Source organism: Cydia fagiglandana, chromosome 27 (assembly GCF_963556715.1).
Source record: "Cydia fagiglandana chromosome 27, ilCydFagi1.1, whole genome shotgun sequence".
Lineage (NCBI taxonomy): Eukaryota > Metazoa > Arthropoda > Insecta > Lepidoptera > Tortricidae > Cydia > Cydia fagiglandana.
In genome coordinates, this window is record NC_085958.1 from 7,684,192 (window position 1) to 7,705,321 (window position 21,130).

At 39.0% G+C, this 21,130-nt stretch overlaps 1 protein-coding gene across 1 annotated transcript in view; it reads left to right on the forward strand.

Annotated features, from left to right (window-relative positions):
- The window catches only part of LOC134677927 (fatty acyl-CoA reductase wat-like), a 51,235-nt gene extending 40,460 nt beyond the window's left edge, over nucleotides 1–10,775 (forward strand). The window contains exons 9-14 of the mRNA XM_063536373.1: nucleotides 350–470; nucleotides 1,397–1,522; nucleotides 2,872–2,991; nucleotides 4,895–5,024; nucleotides 9,373–9,500; nucleotides 10,468–10,775. Coding sequence (XP_063392443.1) covers nucleotides 350–470; nucleotides 1,397–1,522; nucleotides 2,872–2,991; nucleotides 4,895–5,024; nucleotides 9,373–9,500; nucleotides 10,468–10,555 — 713 coding nt within the window. The 3' untranslated portion in view covers nucleotides 10,556–10,775. The remainder of the gene's footprint in view (nucleotides 1–349; nucleotides 471–1,396; nucleotides 1,523–2,871; nucleotides 2,992–4,894; nucleotides 5,025–9,372; nucleotides 9,501–10,467) is intronic.
- The last annotated feature ends 10,355 nt before the right edge of the window (nucleotides 10,776–21,130 follow it).

Consider the following 21,130-nt stretch of genomic DNA (forward strand, 5'->3'; position numbering starts at 1 on the left):
CGTGCACGCAAAAGGAAGTCAAGTGGTGCCAACTCTAATAATTGCTCGGAGCAATGCTGAGCCGAGCGGAGCCACAGAATAAATAATAGTACTAGGTACAGAAGACTCACTCTCTAACAAAACGCGTCTGTCACGATCAGCACAGATATGACCGCTAGGTGGCGGCAGCGCCACGCGCGGCTTATGGCAAACCCCAAAATTGGGGTCGTACGGATGTACTTTTAGCTACCTGTAGCAAAGCGACGAAATCGCGGAGTGAGCCACGCCTGACGGAGCCGAGTTCAACCGAAGTCAGGAGTGACTCCCCACTGCTAACAGTAAGTTACTGGATTATCTTATCTTGTTTCAGTAACGGGTATCCTCCGAACCCTGCAATGCGACGAGAAAGTCACAGCGGACATCGTGCCAGTCGACATGACTGTCAACTGTCTCATGGTGGCCGCTGCTAACGTACACAAAACTTACAAAAGGTATCTAGAGTCAGACTAACAAAGAAGGGTACCCAACTGTCCGACTCCGATTTGATTTATTTTGATATAATATGTTATAGAGTAGTCTAAAATAACGGACACGTATTTTTTTTAGCTGCCCAAACTCAACCTGTTAGGAGAAAATGGCCTTCAAAGTACTGAAAATTGACCAAACCTTCTAATTTGTATGAAAAGCTTTTTAAAAAAAAATTGATAATTAATTACTGGTTTCGTTATATGTTGGAGAACATGAATAAAGAATGGGGACGTGTTTTGTCATTTCACCACAAACTCATTTTTTATATAAAAATATATTTATTATATTTATTTATTATATGTATATTTTTTTTATATGGTGAGTAAGATAAATATGGCGGGTACTAAGCGACGCGTAGGATACGCGTACGAAACACAAATCGCTTGGGAGTAGTCTCGTGAGAGACGGGCCGCCCACAAAATGAGGGCAGCACCAGTGGTGTACTTAGTAAATAGATTGTTTATTCATTTTAAGCATTCGTTTACATTGTACAAAGTTGGTGCCTCTTTTTAAGTATCAAATACCTGTATTAAGAGGCACCGCTCTTCCTTAGTCAGTAATAGAACCAAACAAAAATAATTTGTTACAATATTAAATAGAATAAAAAGAAATAAAATTAACGTCTCAATGAAATAACAAAGTTGGTAAGATAATAACTAGAACAGTTATTTTAAACTTAAATTAAAAAGAGAATGAACTTATCAGTCCGTGTGTGCATGTGTGTGTGTGTGTGTGTGTGTGTGTGTGTATGTATGTGTTTAGATTTCAATAATATTATGAATTAATTTTTCAATATCATGGTAACTTCTACATTTTAGCCATTTCGTTAATAGAGTACCTAATTTTTTATTTAAATAAATAAATGTCTAATTCATTAATTCTTGTCCAGGTCACCGCCCCCCGAGCCCCCGATCTTCAACTACGTCAGCTCCGTGGAGAACCGGATCACCTGGGGCGAGTTTATGACGCACAACCTCAAGCATATAGACAAGAACCCCTTCTCGAACGCTGTGTGGTAAGATAATAACATAAGATAAGATAATAATAGGATAAGAACAAGAAATAAGATGATAAAAAACGTAATAAGATAAGATAATAAAATAATAACATCATTTATGACCTACAAATGAAAACTCAGTGGAGAACATACGTGGAGCGAGTTTATGACGCACGACCACAAGCATATACCTAGACAAGAACCCCTTCTCATCATTTATGACATAAAACTGGAAACTTCAGTGGGGCGAGTTCATGACCTACAACCTCAAGCATATACATAGACAAGAACCCCTTCTCAAACGCTGTGTGGTAAGATGCACTAGAGATGCACCGAATATCCGGTTACTATCCGGTATCCGGCCTATCCGGCCATTATTTTACTATCCCACCGGATACTGGATAGTGTCTTACTATCCGCCCAGAAGCCGGATAATAACATTGCTTGATTTCGGAATAAACAAATTGGATTTAAGAAACAGACACGGTCATAATCGTATACTTGTTTATTATTTTAAAACAATTTAATTATTCCACTGACTTGCACGCGCACTCATTTCGAACCTAGAAATGAGTCCGCGCGAACGTTCACTAAGGGTCTCCCCAAATATATCGACGCGCATTCGGCAAAAGCCGATAGGAAAAAGCTTTGCGCAATAAGAACGAAAAACCGGTCGACGCGTCCGGCGTCGTCGGCCGTCGCGAGCCGAGCCAAACGACGACTTTTTCGCTCTTATTGCGCGGACATAAAGCTTTTTCCTATCGTATTTTGCCGATTCCGCGTCGACATATCTAGGGGAACCCTAAGAAACAGGTCAAACCTGCAGAATGCGCACCTGTAAAACCGAAGTGTAGGTATAGTTCCGCTGGCCGAATATACGGCGGCCGGATACCGGATATCCCGCCGATGTTTAGGCCGAATATCCAGTATCCGGCCAAACAACTATCCGTTGCATCTCTAGAACCATGCTCTAGACTGTTAAAATAGAACTCCATAATAATTAATCTTAATTTAAGCGCTGGTGGCCTAGCGGTAAGAGCGTGCGACTTTCAATCCGGAGGTCGCGGGTTCAAACCCCGGCTCGTACCAATGAGTTTTTCGGAACTTATGTACGAAATATCATTTGATATTTGCCAGTCGCTTTTCGGTGAAGGAAAACATCGTGAGAAAACCGGACTAATCCCAATAAGGCCTAGTTTCCCCTCTGGGTTGGAAGGTCAGATGGCAGTCGCTTTCGTAAAAACTAGTGCCTACGTCAAATCATGGGATTAGTTGTCAAGCGGACCCCAGGCTCCCATGAGCCGTGGCAAAATGACGGGATAACGCCAGGAAGAAGAAGAAGAAGAATAATTAATCTTAATTTCTAGGTACGTGTCGCTCACGCTGCACCGGTCCGCGTTCGTGAACCAGCTGTATATTATCTTCTTGCATCTGCTGCCAGGAGCGCTGGTCGACGCGTTGGCTGTGTGCCTTGGAAGGAAACCAAAGTAAGTCACTACTATGTAGGTATAGTTTGTAGGTTTCTAATAGAGCCCGACGGCTACTTAATTATTCTATTTGGCACTGGGCGCGGGCTAGTCCAACGCTCAAAAAACCAGTGTAGGTGCGCTCTCCGATATCGCGCCTTTGTTACGCATCTCGATGACACATTTTAGACTGGTTCTGTAGCGTTCGACTCGCCGGCACTGAGTAACTGAAGTACGTATTTTTTATGCAGGTGGCTGATGTGGCACGTGCACGAGCGGTTTTACTTAACAATAGACAATACGATTAGCCGTCGGGCGCTATTAGAAACCTACAAACTATAGCTACCTATACTCTATACTACAAATTGTATATGTACCTACAGTACCTAACCCTATACTCTGTATCTTTAGCTATTTAAATAAAAGTAAACAATAAGTTGTACATTTTCGGGTAGTTATAACATTTATTGGTTAACCAACCAAATACAAAACCGTCTGGATCTGTCACAGAACGACACTGACTTTAACCTACTTTATTTGATCATGTAATGTTTTCATCTACCCTCAACTTACTTAAGGAGCCATTTGAGGGTAGATTTTGTTTACTTTTATTTAAATACCTAAATATACAAACTATATGTTGGCTGTGTGTCTTGGAAGGAAACCAAAGTGAGGCACTAAAATATCGCCTTTGTACTACACATTTATGTTTTATCGGTGGACATAGAGAAAAAAATGGGATTGCATAATAATTGATTGTCCTAATGTAATGTTACGCATAAAACTCATTTCGCATAATTGTTATTGTGCTGGAAATATTAACATTTCTGAAAAATTATAACACAAACCTAACCTAACCTACCCTATTCTACACAACCTATGCAAAATATTTTAGATAATACTTTCATTTTCAGCTGGAGAAAAAATATTTATGCGTAACATTACATTATGACAATCAATTATTATGCGATGAGATAGGATCCCGAAAAAAATACATAGATTGCTCACTCCATACATCAGTTTTGGTACGAAAAAGACTATTTATTTCATAGTCGACATCTAGCATCGAGTAGCGGAATTATCGTAGTAGTACTGTCAAGTGACAATAGATGTAGCACCGACTGGAAAGTCTTATGTTGTTGAACATTACACTTTCCGGTCGGTGCTACATCTATTATCACTCGATGCTGGATGTTGACTATGACAATAATGGTCTTTTTAGTACGAAAAACAAAACTGATGTATGGAGAGAGCACTCTTGTCTTACTATATTTCTCTATCCTCCTAAGGCCCAAGGTCCTTCCTATAGTACTTATTCAATTCGATGAAATTTTAATCATATTCAATTGGAATAGAGTCGCATTTGTTTTGTTTCGTTCAATTTTCAAACAAAACCAAAATCAACTCTATTCCCTGCACTAAAGGTTTAAATTTCAGTGGCAAATTCTGAATTTTTCATTTGTATGGCTAGGCCTTAGGAGGCTATGTATGTATGGACATCAGTTTCCTTATCAAAACGCGAGTTATTTCGTGGTCGACATCTAACGTCAAGTAGTGGAACTATCAGTACCGCTACATGACACCAGATGTCACAAGTGTCGCTACTGACCAAAAATGTACTAAAGTCAGACCAAGAATAGTCTGCAGCGGATTTGATAGCCCACGCAGTGAAATTGTTACTTTAAACGTCAAACTTCTATGAAATTATGACGTATGAATGACTCTTGTACTGCGTGGGCTATCAAATCCGCTGCAGACTCTTTTTGGCCCGACTCTACTAAAACAATTTACAACTATATTATAAGCAGAGAGTTGAAAATAGTCTTCCAGTTAATCAGGTTATAATATTAGCTGAAAATTGAAGAGCATTATGAATGTACGGAACCCTCGGTGTGCGAGATAAACGAACTTATTTTTCTTGCAGGATGTTGAAAGTGTACCGCAAGATCCACAAGTTCTCTTCTGTTCTCTCCTACTTCTGTACGCGGGAGATACATTTCTGCAACCGGAATATAAGGAATATGTGGAACAGCACGCCAGACGACGATAAACAGGTAAAAAAAGCGGCCAAGTGCGAGTCGGACTCGCCCATGAAGGGTTCCGTAACAGCAAGTAACATAATAAAATTGCGGTTTACGATTTATGACGATTAAAAAAAAAATTTAGTTTCAGGGCGATTCTCAGAGATGACCTTCGGTGCCTGACTTAGGTGCCAAATTTTTTTTTAAACTTATATGATATGCGACTTTATTTCCTAAAATCTACCCTTAATATAAAAAATATTGGTAGTGGAGGCCACCATTAGAACCTTATAGTTTTTAAGATATTTGAGATTTGAAAAACACCGAAATCATGTGCAGGCACTGAAATCAATTTACGTCACCGAATTCAATAATGCTTACACAAAAATCACATTTCAATTTTATATCTCAATTATATTACATTTTAATCATATTTTTCACTCCTATTCGATGATAAGCGATGTAACAAGGCTAATGATCTCGAAAGCTTACATAAATTCACTAGATATAGACTTAAGATTTTAAAATAACCAAATTACGGCTTGTAAATTAACATGTCTAGAAGATATCCCACACTATATGACTGTCCAGATATAACAGGGTGATGTATGGTCCTGGAACGAGTTTCAGACATGTCGACCACAAATTCGCACATTATAATCAAATATTCATTGCATTATTATAGCCATGAAGGAGAAGATGTTTGTTTCACGCAATCCGACCGCACACGCATCAAAAAGAAACTTATGTTACCTGCACCCGATAAACAATACACTTTTGAGTGGTATTCAATGCTCAAAAAATATTTAGTGTACTTAACTACTTATAAAGCAATGTGATGCAATACGGAAAACAAGTATTTTTTATTATTATTATGAATGGGCTTACTCATGGCCACAGACTAGCCGAGGCGTAGACGTGGCCTACGATGGAGCGAGCTCGCCCAGAAGGTGCCTGTTCACTCTTGATTTGAAGGTTGCCGGGTTATAAGAACACGGAAATATAGACGCCGGCAAGGAATTCCATTCCTTGGCAGCGCGCATAAGGAAAGTAGAAGCAAAGCGCTTCGTGCGAATTGGTGGAATATCTACCAAGTAAGGATGGAAACCGGCCGTGCGTCTAAAAGTCCGATGGTGTAGCTCTTGGGCACACTCCCCGAAGTGCAACCTGTAGAATACCGACAGGCTGGCGACTTTCCGCCGATGGGCCAAAGACTGAAGCTTAGCCGTTAGCTTCTTGTCGCCAATCATCCTCCTGGCTCTGCGCTCCACTGAGTCCAAAGCGGCGAGTTGGTATTTAGCTGAGCCATCCCATAGGTGGCTGCAATACTCCATACACGACCGGACTTGAGCTTTGTAAAGTGTTAGAAGCTGTCCAGGTGTGAAGTATCGCTTCACCTTATTTAGGACGCCCAGCTTTCTGGCCGCAGTTTGTGCTTTAGACTCAATGAAGCTGCCGAAGCCGAGGACTGAACTCAGCTCCATGCCGAGGAGCTCCAGGCTATCGGTAATAGGTACAGATGCACCCCGGAAAGAAGGAGTCAGGTCGAATGGACTCCGTTTTGCGGAAAATAGACACGTCTGCGTTTTGGAGGCATTGAACGTGACCAGATTGTCATCATCCCACTGGGAAACGAGACTAAGGGTCAAGTTCATTCGCTCAACCATGGCCTCTCTCTGTGAACGTATATCCTCCCTGCTGTCCCTTGCACTAGCCAAATATCTCTCAACAACCGTACTGTCATCTGCATAACCTACAATGCTGGGTTGCAGCATGTCGTTAATGTGGAGCAGGAAAAGGGTTGCGGAGAGAACAGACCCCTGAGGAACACCGGCGTCAATGGCCATGAGATCCGAAGAGCAGCCATCAATAACTACTCTGATCGACCGTTCACTCAAGAAATCAGATAGCCAGCTACAAAAGTCAGCAGGGATGCCGTATGCAGGAAGCTTGCTAAGGAGACTTGCGTGCCAAACCCTGTCAAAGGCCTTCGAGATGTCCAGTGAAACAGCAAGCGCTTCACCGTTCCTCTCGATGGCCTCGCCGCAGCAGTGCGTAACATACGCTAAAAGATCCCCAGTAGACCGACCTCGGCGAAAGCCATATTGACGGTCACTGCGCAAATCATTTGCTTCGAGGTATGCCAGCAGCTTGCCGTTAAGTACCCTTTCCATGACTTTACAGAGCATGGAGGTAATGGCGATTGGTCGGTAATTGCAGGGATCAGCACAATTACCCTTCTTGGGTACTGGCTGCACGTTTGCAAGCTTCCAGGATTTCGGCACCGTTCTTGTTTGGAGAGAGAGGCGGTACAGGCGTGTCAGTACAGAAGACAACTCAGGCGCACACTGCTTTAGTACACGTGCAGGTATACCGTCTGGTCCATTGGCCTTATTCACGTCAAGATTCTGCAGAGCTCGGCGTACCTCTTTTTGATGAATAGCAATTCTCTGCATAGAGGAACTGCATTGAGGTAGCGTAGGTGGAAGTTTTGAGCCTGCGTCTAGACGTGAATTGCTTGCAAACAGAGAAGCAAACAAGTTAGCTTTCTCTGTCGCGGAGTGGGCCAGTGTCCCATCAGGTTTCTGCAGAGGTGGCAATGTGGGTCGGCAGAAGTTGGATTCGACCGCTTTCGACAGGGACCAGAACCGCTTGCTACCAGGAGGGTAGGAGGCGAGTTTGGCCCCTATTCGACTGACGTGGTCGAATCGAGCCTTTCGAAGCACCCGTTTGCAGGACTTGGCAGCTGAGTTAAAGGCTTTTTTCCTCGCGCGAACCCCCTGTGCTCCAGCTTTGGTATCGCGGGCTAATACCCAAGCCTGGTATGCAGACTGCTTAAGGGCCTCGGCTCGAGCACAGTTCGAATTGTACCCGAGCATGGTACAATTCGGATTCTTGTGATCGAGCGATAGGTCGGAGAACGGAATGAAATATTCCATTCCCTGCCGAATCACATCCGCAACAGCCTCAGCAGAACACGAGGGGTCACCCGAAGAAAAACTGACCTGCTGTCTGGGTGGGATGGGTCTACACGTCTGGTTTAAAAAAACTACTCATAGTAAACTAGTGATTTTGTGTATCTACTATGACTTAATTTACTTACAACCATAATTTTATGTTTATACAACGTATATTTCACTTTTTAGATGTGATAAATTAGTACAACAAACTAGTTAACAAAGCAGGATTTGAATTCAGTGATCACTTTATTGATATCAGTGGTCAAAAAATCCACCGAAACCAAGGAAATCAACACCAGCGATATCAAATTTAATCGTTTTTTAACAATTACAGAAATAGCATGAATGATGCAGAGGAGATGTAATAATGATGGATTTACGTACTTCCGAGGATTTCTTAATCACTTGCATAACGATAATTGCACTAAAACTTTCGGAGTAAATTGCACCACCGATCTCAAAAAAACATAGGACCAAACCCACCGAAGGACGGAGAAACGTTTAAAAAATTACTTTATTCTACTGTGACTGTACCTCTACGTTATTCAACGGTTAAGGCACAACTAAATCATACTATGTTTGAGACACTGAGTTCCTGGTCTATAACTTTGAAGGAGTACCGACATGTTTTGCAAATTACACCGATATCAGTCACTAGCCCGGGACACATCGTAAATTTGGGATTATTCAATGTGTTGAGCAGACACATTATTTTGATATAAAGAATATGATAAGCTAACTAATACCTTATGCGTGAATACCCATAATAACTCCGATCTAATGCCCCATCTTGAGTAATAATTTTTTGTTTCATAAAATCTGGGTGCGGGACACGTCCACCGAACATCATTTTCGGCATTTAAATTTTTTTTTCTTGTATTATATAAATAATAAATAAATAATTTGATAGTCCCAGACAGAATATAGGCTGAAGATCATGCCTAAATTAATTCAGATTTATTGAACAGTAAATTCAATCATTTATTGCCCCGGACACGTAAAAATGGCCCTCCTGAGAAATGCCCTTCAGTTCTAAGTATGGGGGACCCCCAAAAAATTTTTTTTCTATTTTTGTGTGAAAATCTTAATGCGGTTCACAGAATACATCTATTTACCAAGTTTCAACAGTATAGTTCTTATAGTTTCGGAAAAAAGTGCCTGTGACATACGGACGGACAGACAGACAGATAGACATGACGAATCTATAAGGGTTCCCTTTCTTGCCATTTGGCTACGGAACCCTAAAAAAGTAGATTGTGAAGAAAAAAATGTGTCCTAATATTTAACAGAAAAGTACCACTTTGATCCTTCCTCGCATGGAAAGGGGGGGGGGGTGTATATTTATATTAGTTTAGGGCCCCCTTCCGTCTGCCCCTTTGCAAGTGCTTAAATAATGTTAATATTTTGATTTTTTTTTTCAGTTATTCCCATTCAGTATGACTGAAGTGAGCTGGGAGGAGTATTTCCAGCAGTACCTCATCGGAATCAGGCGATACTTGTTTAAGGAGAGCGATGATACGTTGCCGCAAGCGAGGATCAAGTGGAGAAGGTATATTTAATCAGTTCTAAAAAAACCGGCCAAGTGCGAGTCGGACTCGCGTTTCAAGCTTCGACTCACGCTTGACTGCACATTTCTAATAGGTTTTCCTGTCATAATAGGTAACGAACTATTTTGTGTATTTTTTTCAAAATTTTAGACCCAGTAGTTTCGGAGATAAAGGGGGGGGGGATGGTCGGACGGACAGACAGACGCACGAGTGATCCTATAAGGGATCCATTTTTTCCTTTTAAGGTACGGAAACCTAAAATATGATATAAAATAATAATATAATATGAAATATGATTAAAAATACATTGATCAGGCCCAGAGGGCACTCGAACTTGCGATCTTTTTGTACTGAAATTGACTGTAGTAGTGTATTAATAAAAAAAACCGGACAAGTGAGAATCGGACTCGCGCACGAAGGGTTCTGTACCATTACGCAAAAAATTAAAAAAAATAGAAAGAAGTTGCACTCCGGGAGTGCCGGCAGAAGTGAAAACTGAATGACATTGTAACAGTTTTTCGATCAGGTCACGTGTCCCTCGTACCAAGGCGTCTTACCTCTTACGCTGTCGCGAGTTTAACATTTTTTCCCCATCACAAAAAGTGCACAGCGCCGCTAAAGAAGTTTTCACTTCAAAAACAACACGTTTGTTGTATGGGAGCCCCACTTAAATATTTCTTTTATTGTTTTTAGTATTTGTTGTTATAGCGGCAACAGAATTCATCTGTGAAAATCTCAACTTTTTAGAACAGAAATTAGATATAGTTGGTCAAGCAGATCTTGTCAGTAGAAAAAGGCGGCAAATTTGAAACATGTCGACGCGAAGGGATATCGTCTCATAGAAAATTTGAATTTCGCGCCTTTTTCTATTGACAAGATTTGCTTGACCATCTATATCAAAGAATATAATACTCACTAGGAGATCTATATACCAAACATTATTGTAATACTGTTTTTCGTTTTTTTCAGACTATACTACCTACACCAGTTAGTAAGGCTAATCTTCTCCGCTTTAGCCCTCTACGCTCTATGGTCCATATTAACTACACTATTTTAGAACCAAAGAGTTGTTGTTTTTCAAATTAAGGACGCTAAAGCTCGCTTTTCCTAGGATAGCGGTGCCGTCATATAGCGGCCGTCTCCATACTAAATAATAAGGCTAAATGTGACTTTCTACGGCAAAAGGTACCTTATGGCGGCAGGTCGCATAGTGCCGCAATAATATTGGAGCGGCGTTCATCATAGCGTAAGCGCCAACCGCCATAAGGTACCTTTACCCGTGGGACGTCACAAATATGGATGTCTTATGCTCTAGTTTCCTAGGTTAGCGGTGCCGTCATATAGCGGCCGTCTCCATACAAATACTGCGACATCAATATTTAGCCGTATTATTTAGTATGGAGACGGCCGCTATATGACGGCACCGCTATCTTAGGAAAACCGATCTTTAGTATTTGTATGGAGACGGCCGCTATGTGACGGCACCGCTATCCTAGGAAGCCAGAGCATAAGGGCCACTAGGGACTAGCGTCTTTTGAGCGTCGGCGTTTAGTGAGCGCTATGGAAAATGGCGTCGCTCCGCAGTAGGTAACGTCGAGCAGCAGGCATAGAGTTAACTAGACGCCATTGACTAGGAATCCTCTAGACCGAGTTTAGAGCAATTATTTCATGCAACCGATTATGGCAAAAACGCGGGGGTGCGCGGGACGAGGTGAGGTGAGCGAACTCCCGTGCCGTGATTGGTCCGTTCAAAGACACGGACGTCACGCAAAGACACTTTCGACTCGAACATGGAGTAAAATTACCGTATGCGTGGCAGAGGGGGTAGCGCGACTATGCTCAGTCTGGAGGACGCTCGGAAGACGCTAGTGCGGGGTGGCTCTAAGTACTAATAATTTGAACCGCCTGTTCCTATCGCACTCACATAATTTATATTGCTGTCTCGACGCGCCGGTGGTTAATACCACAGTGCGAGCAGGACAGCTATATAATTACGCGCGTGCGATAGAGATGGGAATAAGCGGGTCAATGTACGAAATTCCTGGTGCTTGGCGTCCTTACTTTAGTAATGATGTAGTGTGAGAAAATATTGTGGCCCCGAGTTTGACAGCCAAAGTAAATATTAAGGTTTTCCCCATACATTTTTCTTACGCCATACAGCGCCATCTACTTCAGCTGTCGAATACGGGTACATTTTTTCTCAAACTTTATACTTTGACTATTGATAGACTCTATAGAAATAAAGAAAATATTACTAGGCACATGTACAGAGACAATATTTGTATCAAAAAAAAAATTATTTTATGAAAATTGTATAGATTATTTTAATAAGTATATTAGTTATTATTTTGTACCTAATGTTAAAGCTATTTAGATAAAAAATGTGATTAAGTCAAGCAATTTTAAATTTTATAGCAGCTGATATAAAGTCCGATTTTGTAAATATAGTTAAGAGTAGGTAGGAGGTACATATCGTGACTACTTTGAAAAAAACTCGTAACTTATTCTGTCAATAAAAATAAAAATGTGGTAACTATGTATGGGATGCATACAGAGTTACTGCGTTTTAACTTTGAGTAGCAGTGCGAGATACAAGATTTTTTCAAAGTAGTGAAGATATGTTTTTATTATTTTATAAAATACAGTATTTGATTAAGTTACAATTAAAATATACATATAATATAAAGGGTTAAATATATAAATAAACTTGTTAATGCCAAAATGTGTTTTTTGTTTAACCGCTGGAATGATTTATTATTCAACCTATTCGACGCCAACGACGGATATATCCGAACATCAGGTCCACGCCAAAGACGAATTAAGACGCAACAGGAGCTGAGTTTTAAATATTTTAGGTAAACATACCCGTCTCGCTAACGGAAGCGGCTCCTAAATATAGTGCGATAAGGACAAGGCGAAAAATCCTGCGTAAAAATCTCAAAAATCGAGGTTTCGTACTCGACTGTTTCCTCCTCCAAAACTTAACCAATCCTAACCAAACTAGGAAATCTAAATGATTATGAAATTATGTGTCGGACCTTTTGCTTTTTTTAGCTAATTGATATCAGTTTTGAATACTACGCCTCTCATTGCGGCATAGTCAATTAGGCCATTTTAAAAGGGCTATATCGCCTTAAAAAACAAAAATATCAAAAAAAAGCAAAACGGTCCGACACAGATATTGACAATATTAATCTGTGTTGAAAAAATCATTACTCTAGCATCAAAATCCACGGAGGTAACAGTCGAGTACGTTTGTATGGAGAAATGACCACTCCTGTTGGCTCTTAATCTGTCAAAGACCAACATAGACCTACGTGCATATGCGTAAGGTTCAATTTCAGTTTTGGCTGGCTGGCTTAAATGGCTCCTTAAGCCAGTTGAGGGTAGATGAAAACATTACACGATCAAATAATGTAGGTTATTGTCAAGTCGTTCAGTGACTGATCCAGGCGGGTTTGTATTTGGTCGGTTAACCAATAAATGTTATAACTACCCGAAAATGTACAAATTGTTCGTTTACTTTTATTTAAATACCTAAAGATACAGACTATAGTAGTAGAAAATAATTAAGTGAAAATAAAACACGATATTGTGATACATTTTTTTTATTAAAAAACAAAAATTTTCACTAAACATACAAGGCTGAAAATACATTTAGAATCGATACAAAATACACAGATAGATAATAAATTAGTTACAAAAACTTACAAAATTGTGAGAAACTGCTACAAAAATATATTCACTTAAAACAATAATGAAAAAAAAAAATAGCTACAGCCTGACAAAAAAAAAGTAGATATTAAAGATGGCAATACTGTAGTGTCGTCCCGTTTTCTTAGATTGATTTGAAAGGGACTACACTACAGTATTGCCACTTTTTAATTTCTACTCTTTTTTGTCAGACTATAATTTTAATTATATAAAGCGTAAATCACTCGAAAGAAGCGTAGAAAAATCTATGTGCATATGAGACTCCACAAAAGTTGTCAAAACTATGCAAGATAAGTATAATTATAATACCAGACTATAGAGATTCATTAATGTTACTGAAATACTTACAAAAGTCTTAAAAACGTCGTTAAAAAACTAAAACTAACATTTGACAAATAGAGAAAAGTCATCTTAATATTCTTAATCTCTAGCCGCCCATACGTTAAACCTTGCCAAGCAAAATGAAATTTTATCTTGTCAACTCAAAGTTCAAATTGGAATGGAACCGGAGACCTTTTTATAGGTCTCTGGGCGGCTATGGTTAATTTTTAACCCCCGACGCAAAGAGGGGTGTTATACAGGGTGTCCCAGAATTCGACGTCAAGCCGTAAACGGATGATAGACCAAGTCATAACAGTTATCATAAAAAAAAAAATCCAGCTCATGTTTTTAAAAAATTATGGTCACTTTAAAAATTCACTAAAAAATCCACACCTTGTAATGGTTCTTTAAATCTTGTTACTACAAATTCCATAATTTATTCTAATTTTTTTATTATTGTGTAATCTTGAATAATTACAGGGTGTGGATTTTTTCGTGAATTTTTAAAGTGGCCATAATTTTTAAAGAACATGAGTTGGATTTTTTTTTGTATTTTTATGATAACTGTTATGACTTGGTCTATCATCCGTTTACGGCTTGACGTCGAATTCTGGGACACCCTGTATATGTCATGTCATGTCATGTTGATGCCACAGACAATCGTAGCTCTCAATTATGTTTTGAGACTCTCAAATTATCTCAAAACGTCGTGGTAAAGTCTGTGCAGACTTGGCTTGGCTTGGCCCCACTCTATTCCTTTGATGCAGTAAAATTTGGAAATTATCCAAATGTAACTGACTGGCAAGACACGAACTCGGGACTCTGGATTCGATAGGCCTCCCTAAGGCGCAAATTAGTGGTATCGTGGAAATATTCGCTGTCATCGAGTGAAGTCTCGATCCAGTGTGGTGAGTTCGAGTCTCACCCAAGACAGTCAATTCTTCCACTTTTCACTTTCACTTTCTTTTTTTCGGCTTAACACAAATTACACATTTTCTTTAAAAAATCTAGTCATAATGCAAAGTCGTCGCTCAATATAATATAAAGATGTATTTTTCTCTGTTTGCCATAAAAAGTCTTTTTATTGGATGGAATCAATCAAAATACAGTCAAAAATATGTAAATCTAAAGCCACATATTTTATAAAAATAATACAAAATCGAGAATCTCCCTCATCTAAATAACTAAGTTACGAAATATACAATATATAAAGAACAATGTTTGTATTCATTTTATAAATCAAAACAGGAATGATATTTTGGAAGAATCGGTACATATTTCATATCTACGATAAGATAATTATCTACAGGATAGCTAATAAATAACTGCATTCCCGTTGCCAGGGAGGTTTTGGGATTATATTGAGCAACTTTTACTATGGGACCAACCCCGTAACAGCAAAAAAAAAAACCGGACAAGTGCAAGTCGGACTCGCCCACCGAGGGTTCCGTACTTTTTAGGGTTCCGTACCCAAAGGGTAAAACGGGACCCTATTACTAAGACTTCGCTGTCCGTCCGTCCGTCCGTCTGTCACCAGGCTGTATCTCACGAACCGTGATAGCTAGACAGTTGAAATTTTCACAGATGATGTATTTCTGTTGCCGCTATAACAACAAATACTAAAAACAGAATAAAATAAAAATTGAAGAGGGGCTCCCATACAGCAAACGTGATTTTTGGCCAAAGTTAAGCAACGTCGGGCGTGGTCAGTACTTGGATGGGTGACCGTTTTCTTTTTGCATTTTTTCCGTTTTTTTTTTGCTTTATGGTACGGAACCCTTCATGCGCGAGTCCGACTCGCACTTGCCCGGTTTTTAGTATTTGTTGTTATAGCGGCAACAGAAATACATCATCTGTGAAAATTTCAACTGTCTAGCTAACACGGTTCGTGCGATACAGCCTGGTGACAGACAGACAGACGGACAGCAGAGTCTTAGTAATAGGGTCCCGGAACCTTAAAAATTGCCTGTTTCATACATTTTGGCTAGTCCATTTTCTATGGGAGGGTAATTTTTTTTTCGAGCTTTCGTGATTGGTCTCATAGTAAAAGTTGCTCAGTATTACAAAACCTTCCTGGCAAAGGGAATGCAGTTATTTTTTAGCCAACGTGTATACGCAAAATATTAGTGGCAAAAAATATTAAATACAAGTTACTAAAATAATTTTGGTAGTACAAAAATCACATACATTCTTACTGAACAATAATTGAATATTTCACTCCGTTGTACAAAAAACTACTATTCACTTATTACTTATACTAAATCTATAAGTATAATTAATAATTTCAGAGAATATTCTTCTTTATATTCTGTATCTTTAGGTATTTAAATAAAAGTAAACAAAATCTACCCTCAAATGGCTCCTTAAGCCAGTTGAGGGTAGATGAAAACATTACACGATCAAATAATGTAGGTTAAAGTCAGGTCGTTCAGTGACAGATCCAGGCGGTTTTGTATTTGGTCGGTTAACCAATAAATGTTATAACTACCCGAAAATTTACAAATTGTTTCTTTACTTTTATTTAAATACCTTAAGATACAGAGTATAGAATTATTAATTATTCCTAGTACATCGTGTTCTTGCCTAAAATTCTTTTTATACTATAATAGTGCCATAAGAAAAATCATTTTATCCGTCGTGCGGTAAGTATAACGATTTTAAAACTGACTTTTAAATTATTAAAAAACGAAGGTGATTTGTGATTAGTTATGTACGATACAAGTGCGAAAAATAGGAAATTAACACGACTACAAAAAAATATCCAGTAAAATTTACAGTACATCTGGTGCTACATTTCGATACCGGGTGCTATAATAAGCATATTACGTAACTACATCGATTTAAAGGGCCATATGTAAGAAAAGAAAATACATTTATACACGTCACACCAAGTACTGTATATGTACTGTAAACCGTTGTACAATACACGTGCGAATAGGAAATTTTTCACCACTTGTATCGTAAATAACTATTACTACATTGACACACGACATTACATTTTTACCATCATGTCATAGTATAAAAATAGTACTTAAAGCCGTCATTATACCTATCATATTATTTTACTTTCATTTTGAAATAAAAACAAAGTTTTTCAGAGCCCGACTTAGCTACATCTGTTGGTGTAAGGCAAGTCTGGATTGTCACTATAACACAGAATGAATAATAGTAACACAGAAGGTTCACTCTCTAACAAAACGCGTCTATTACGACAGATATGACCGCCAGGTGGCGCAAGCGCGAGCAGGCGTCCGTTCCGTAGCGGTGCGCGGCAACCACTACAGCTAGACACCAAAATTGGTGTGGGCCGCATGTACTTGTAGCGACGCCACGAAATCGCGGAGTGAGCCACGCCTGCCCGTGTATAAGGTAAGTCAGGGGTTGTCAGTATAGCCAGTGGGGAGACACTCCTCCTTCCGGGCATTCTCGGCTCCGTTCGGCTCAGCATTGCTCCGAGCAATTTTTAGGGTTGGCACCACTTGACGTTCTTTTGCGTGCACGACCACAGATTAGATAATGACTTGAATTTTGATAACCTGAAATAGCCGAAAGGGATAGTGCCGTACATTGGAAAAGGATAGTATGATTCGTCCCCGAATCGCTGTCAAACTTCGGTTTTGTAGGAACTATAGTTCGTTTTTTTTAGCATTAGAAAGAACTTGCAAGAAGGTAAGCAATCTTGACATGTTTTTTAATTGAAAAACGCTATTTAAAAATCAAAAACTATTACTTATGAAAGCAGAAGAATATAAATGATCGTATTAAATTCATAATTGTTACATATTTGTCGTAACTTATTTTTAAAATGTGTTTTTCAATTAAAAGACACATCAAGATTGTTTACCTTTTTTCTAATGCTAAAAAAAACGAGGTATAGGAAGTGTCCTTTCTGTACGGTAGTACTATTATGTATTCTGTGGTATAGCGTAATTTTTCATAGAAATTTCGTATTTAAAGTGAGATGGGGTAAAACAAACATTTGTAAGGAATCCTCATACTATTTGAATGAATGAATGAATGAATGATACTTTTATTGGAAACACACATACACAACAACATTAAAATAGGCTTAAATCTAGGTAAATTTGAAGTTACAGTGTTGCGAGAGGTTCCAAAAAGGATAACACTCAGCATGTGTCGCAGCACATGAGTAGTGTTACGACGCTGATTTTCAGTGTACCCATTGACACGTAAAACAAACACAAAACAACACAGAACATAAAAACAAAACCGAAGCAGAATACAACAGAATGTGCGATTGACACGGTAATTTATTCACAATATAAGAAAACTGAGACATGTTATAAATGCTTACATAATACATAAATAAATATATAGACTCTATAGCACAGTAGTCGGTACAAATACAGGTGGGTGTAGGTATAGGTCGGCTAGGTGGAGATCGTTTGTTCCTTGAGTAGGTGCAGTTTCAGTTTGGATTTAAACACGTATAGTGAGCTGGCATTTCTTATTGGTGGTGGGAGATTGTTCCAGCACCGCGTGGCTGCGTACCGGAAGCTGCCACGGAAACTAGCCGACCTGTGCCTTGGACAGATGAGGCGGGGGGCTTGCCTTATGTGTTTACGGGAGAACGTTAGTCTTTCGTAGAGGTAAGTTGGTTGTTTGGTCAGCATAATCCCGAACAAGAGTGAAGCAAAATGTAATTTTCTACGGGCCTCCATCTTAAGCATATTGCCACTATTTAAAAACGGTGTTACATGTGTTCTTGGTGGAATCGGAAAACAGAATCTGGCACAGGCATTCTGAAGCCTCTGCAACTGAGTTTTTGTCTTGTCCCGAGCAAAATAAACTGTTAGTGTTACCCCACATGACCTTATGGTAACACTGCCACACTCGGTCACGTCACTGGTGCAGAGTTAGCTTGGTCGGACTATACTAAACGTTAGAGGTATATGTATCTATTATAAGCTTGTATATAAATGCGTGTATACTACATGTAAGTCAAATGCTATAGGCAAGTCAACTAGACTTATAGTTCGTTTTTTTTAGCATTAGAAAGAACTTCGCAGAAGTAAGCTTGTGGTTCCAAATCCGGCAGTTTTAGCGGTAATAATTTGAAGTAAATTATATGTATTGACCATGCTACATTAGATAATTCAATAATTATTAACAATTAAAGAGCCTGATAAAAACTGCACGCTTGCTTCTGTGGAATTCTTTCTAATGCTAAAAAAACGAACTATAATAGTACAAACATAAAACCAAATTGTGTCTAATGACATTAGGGGTTGTGCACAAATCACGCGATGTGTTTTCAGCTACTTTTTGACCCCCCCCCCCTTCCCCCTTGGTGATATTTGGTTAGGTTTTTGGCTACCCCCCCTACCTCACATGTATTTTTTTTTATTTTTTAGGGTTCCGTACCCAAAGGGTAAAACGGGACCCTATTACTAAGACTTCGCTGTCCGTCCGTCCGTCCGTCCGTCCGTCTGTCACCAGGCTGTATCTCACGAACCGTGATAGCTAGACAGTTGAAATTTTCACAGATTTCACAGTATTTCTGTTGCCGCTATAACAACAAATACTAAAAACAGAATAAAATAAAGATTTAAATGGGGCTCCCATACAACAAACGTGATTTTTGACCGAAGTTAAGCAACGTCGGGAGGGGTCAGTACTTGGATGGGTGACCGTTTTCTTTTTGCTTTTTTTTTTATTGCATTATGGTACGGAACCCTTCGTGCGCGAGTCCGACTCGCACTTGCCCGGTTTTTTTCATTCGACCTAATTTTAAGATAAATAGTATTGTATATAGAAAATCTTGTTTTTTCTATTTTCGTTAAAAAGACTGCCTATTTTGAAGTGCAGAGTGAAGATTTATATTTAACGAAACAGAAAATAAACCTACTCATGTGGTAGGTTTATTTTTCTTAGTTTCGTTCACTGTAGGAAAATACACGCGAGGTTTCCTTCTACCCCCCTCCCCCAACGTGATCTATCGTGATTTTTTGTGACCCCCTCCCCCCATCGAACCTCGCGTGATTAGTGCACAACTTATAACTGAGGTTTAAATTTATTAATTTCATAAATTTGTGATCACTGTTCAAATACAAAATACACAACCATTATTACATCTAGACTTGTATATGGTGCAATAAAAAAAAATACAAATCGTATATAAATTCTGGTTTACGTATTTTTTTTAACTACTGGTTCTTAAACAGGTGGGCAGTAAATATTTGCACTTTTTAAAAATTCATTAAAAATAATACTGTAATTGTTATTCTCTTTTTAATTTTTTTTTGCCTAACAACAATTCAATGTTATTTATTTTTTAACAAATTATCGTTGTATTTTTAACAAAATCTTGTATAGTTTTATTTCTCTTAATAATCAAAAGTGCAAAAACTTTTGGCCCACCCCACTTTGCAAGTAGTAAAAAAAAATTATATCTTTTTCCAGAAAAGCTTAAGATTTATTCTCTAGTTTTTGCCATAGAATAGAAAGCAGATTTAATAATTTGTATATTAATTTCTCTGTAAATGGCACAGTTATTGGTGTTTATGTGCACACATAAGACACTTAAAACGACATTTGACATTTGTCAAAATGACAACCCAGTTATGACACTGAAATCGTCAGTAAAAAATTTGCAAATGCCACTTTTAAAAACGATTTAAGTGAGACGAGGTGTCCGAAAAGATCTCCACACGGTTTTTCTCTTAAGAAAGGTCTGCTAAGATTATTTTGACCACCTCGGCCGGTTAGAATATTTATTGCAGACTGTACATGGTCCATAGATAAAACCTATTTGCATTTGGTATATTATTTTGTTTTTTTTTTACGATAAAGGGCTGTTCATAAATTACGTCTTCTATTTTTGATGATTTTTGACCCCCCTCCTAAAATCATCCAAAAATCATGCTTCGAATGACCCCGTTTCCTCCTAAGTCATGTTACCATCATCCGACCCCCCCCCCTCCCAATTTGAAATGACGCAATTTATGAATAGATAATGAGTTTATTATTAAATTTAAATTAGCTACCAATTGTGATGTATCGTTATTCTTAATAATATAGCGATTCATATTGCATTTGAGATTCTATAAGAAAATAATTAATATCACTACATTCCTACACTTTAGGGCAGCGGTCGGCAACCTTTTAGCAGCCAAGGGCCAAATAGTAGTTACCGAAGTTGACGCGGGCCGCACTTTGTTAATATTTATGACTTAATCAGACATTTCTGTTAATCAATATTACATACAAAATAGCCAGGGAGGTTCGCGGGCCGCATGTGGCCCGCGGGCTGCTTTTTGCCGACCGCTGCTTTAGGGACTAAGTTCCGATACAGATGGACTGCAACCCGACTGCAGCTTGTATGGAAAAAACTGTCAGTCTGTACCGGCCTTAAGAATTGGGTCACACACAAGATTTAATGTTATCATTTGTCTCGCTTTGTCCCGGCATTTTGCCACGGCTCACGGGAGCCTGGGGTCCGCTTGGCAACTAATCCCAAGAATTGGCGTAGGCACTAGTTTTAACGAAAGCGACTGCCATCTGACCTTCCGACCCAGAGCGTAAACTAGGCCTTATTGGTATTAGTCCGGTTTCCTCACGATGTTTTCCTTCAAGG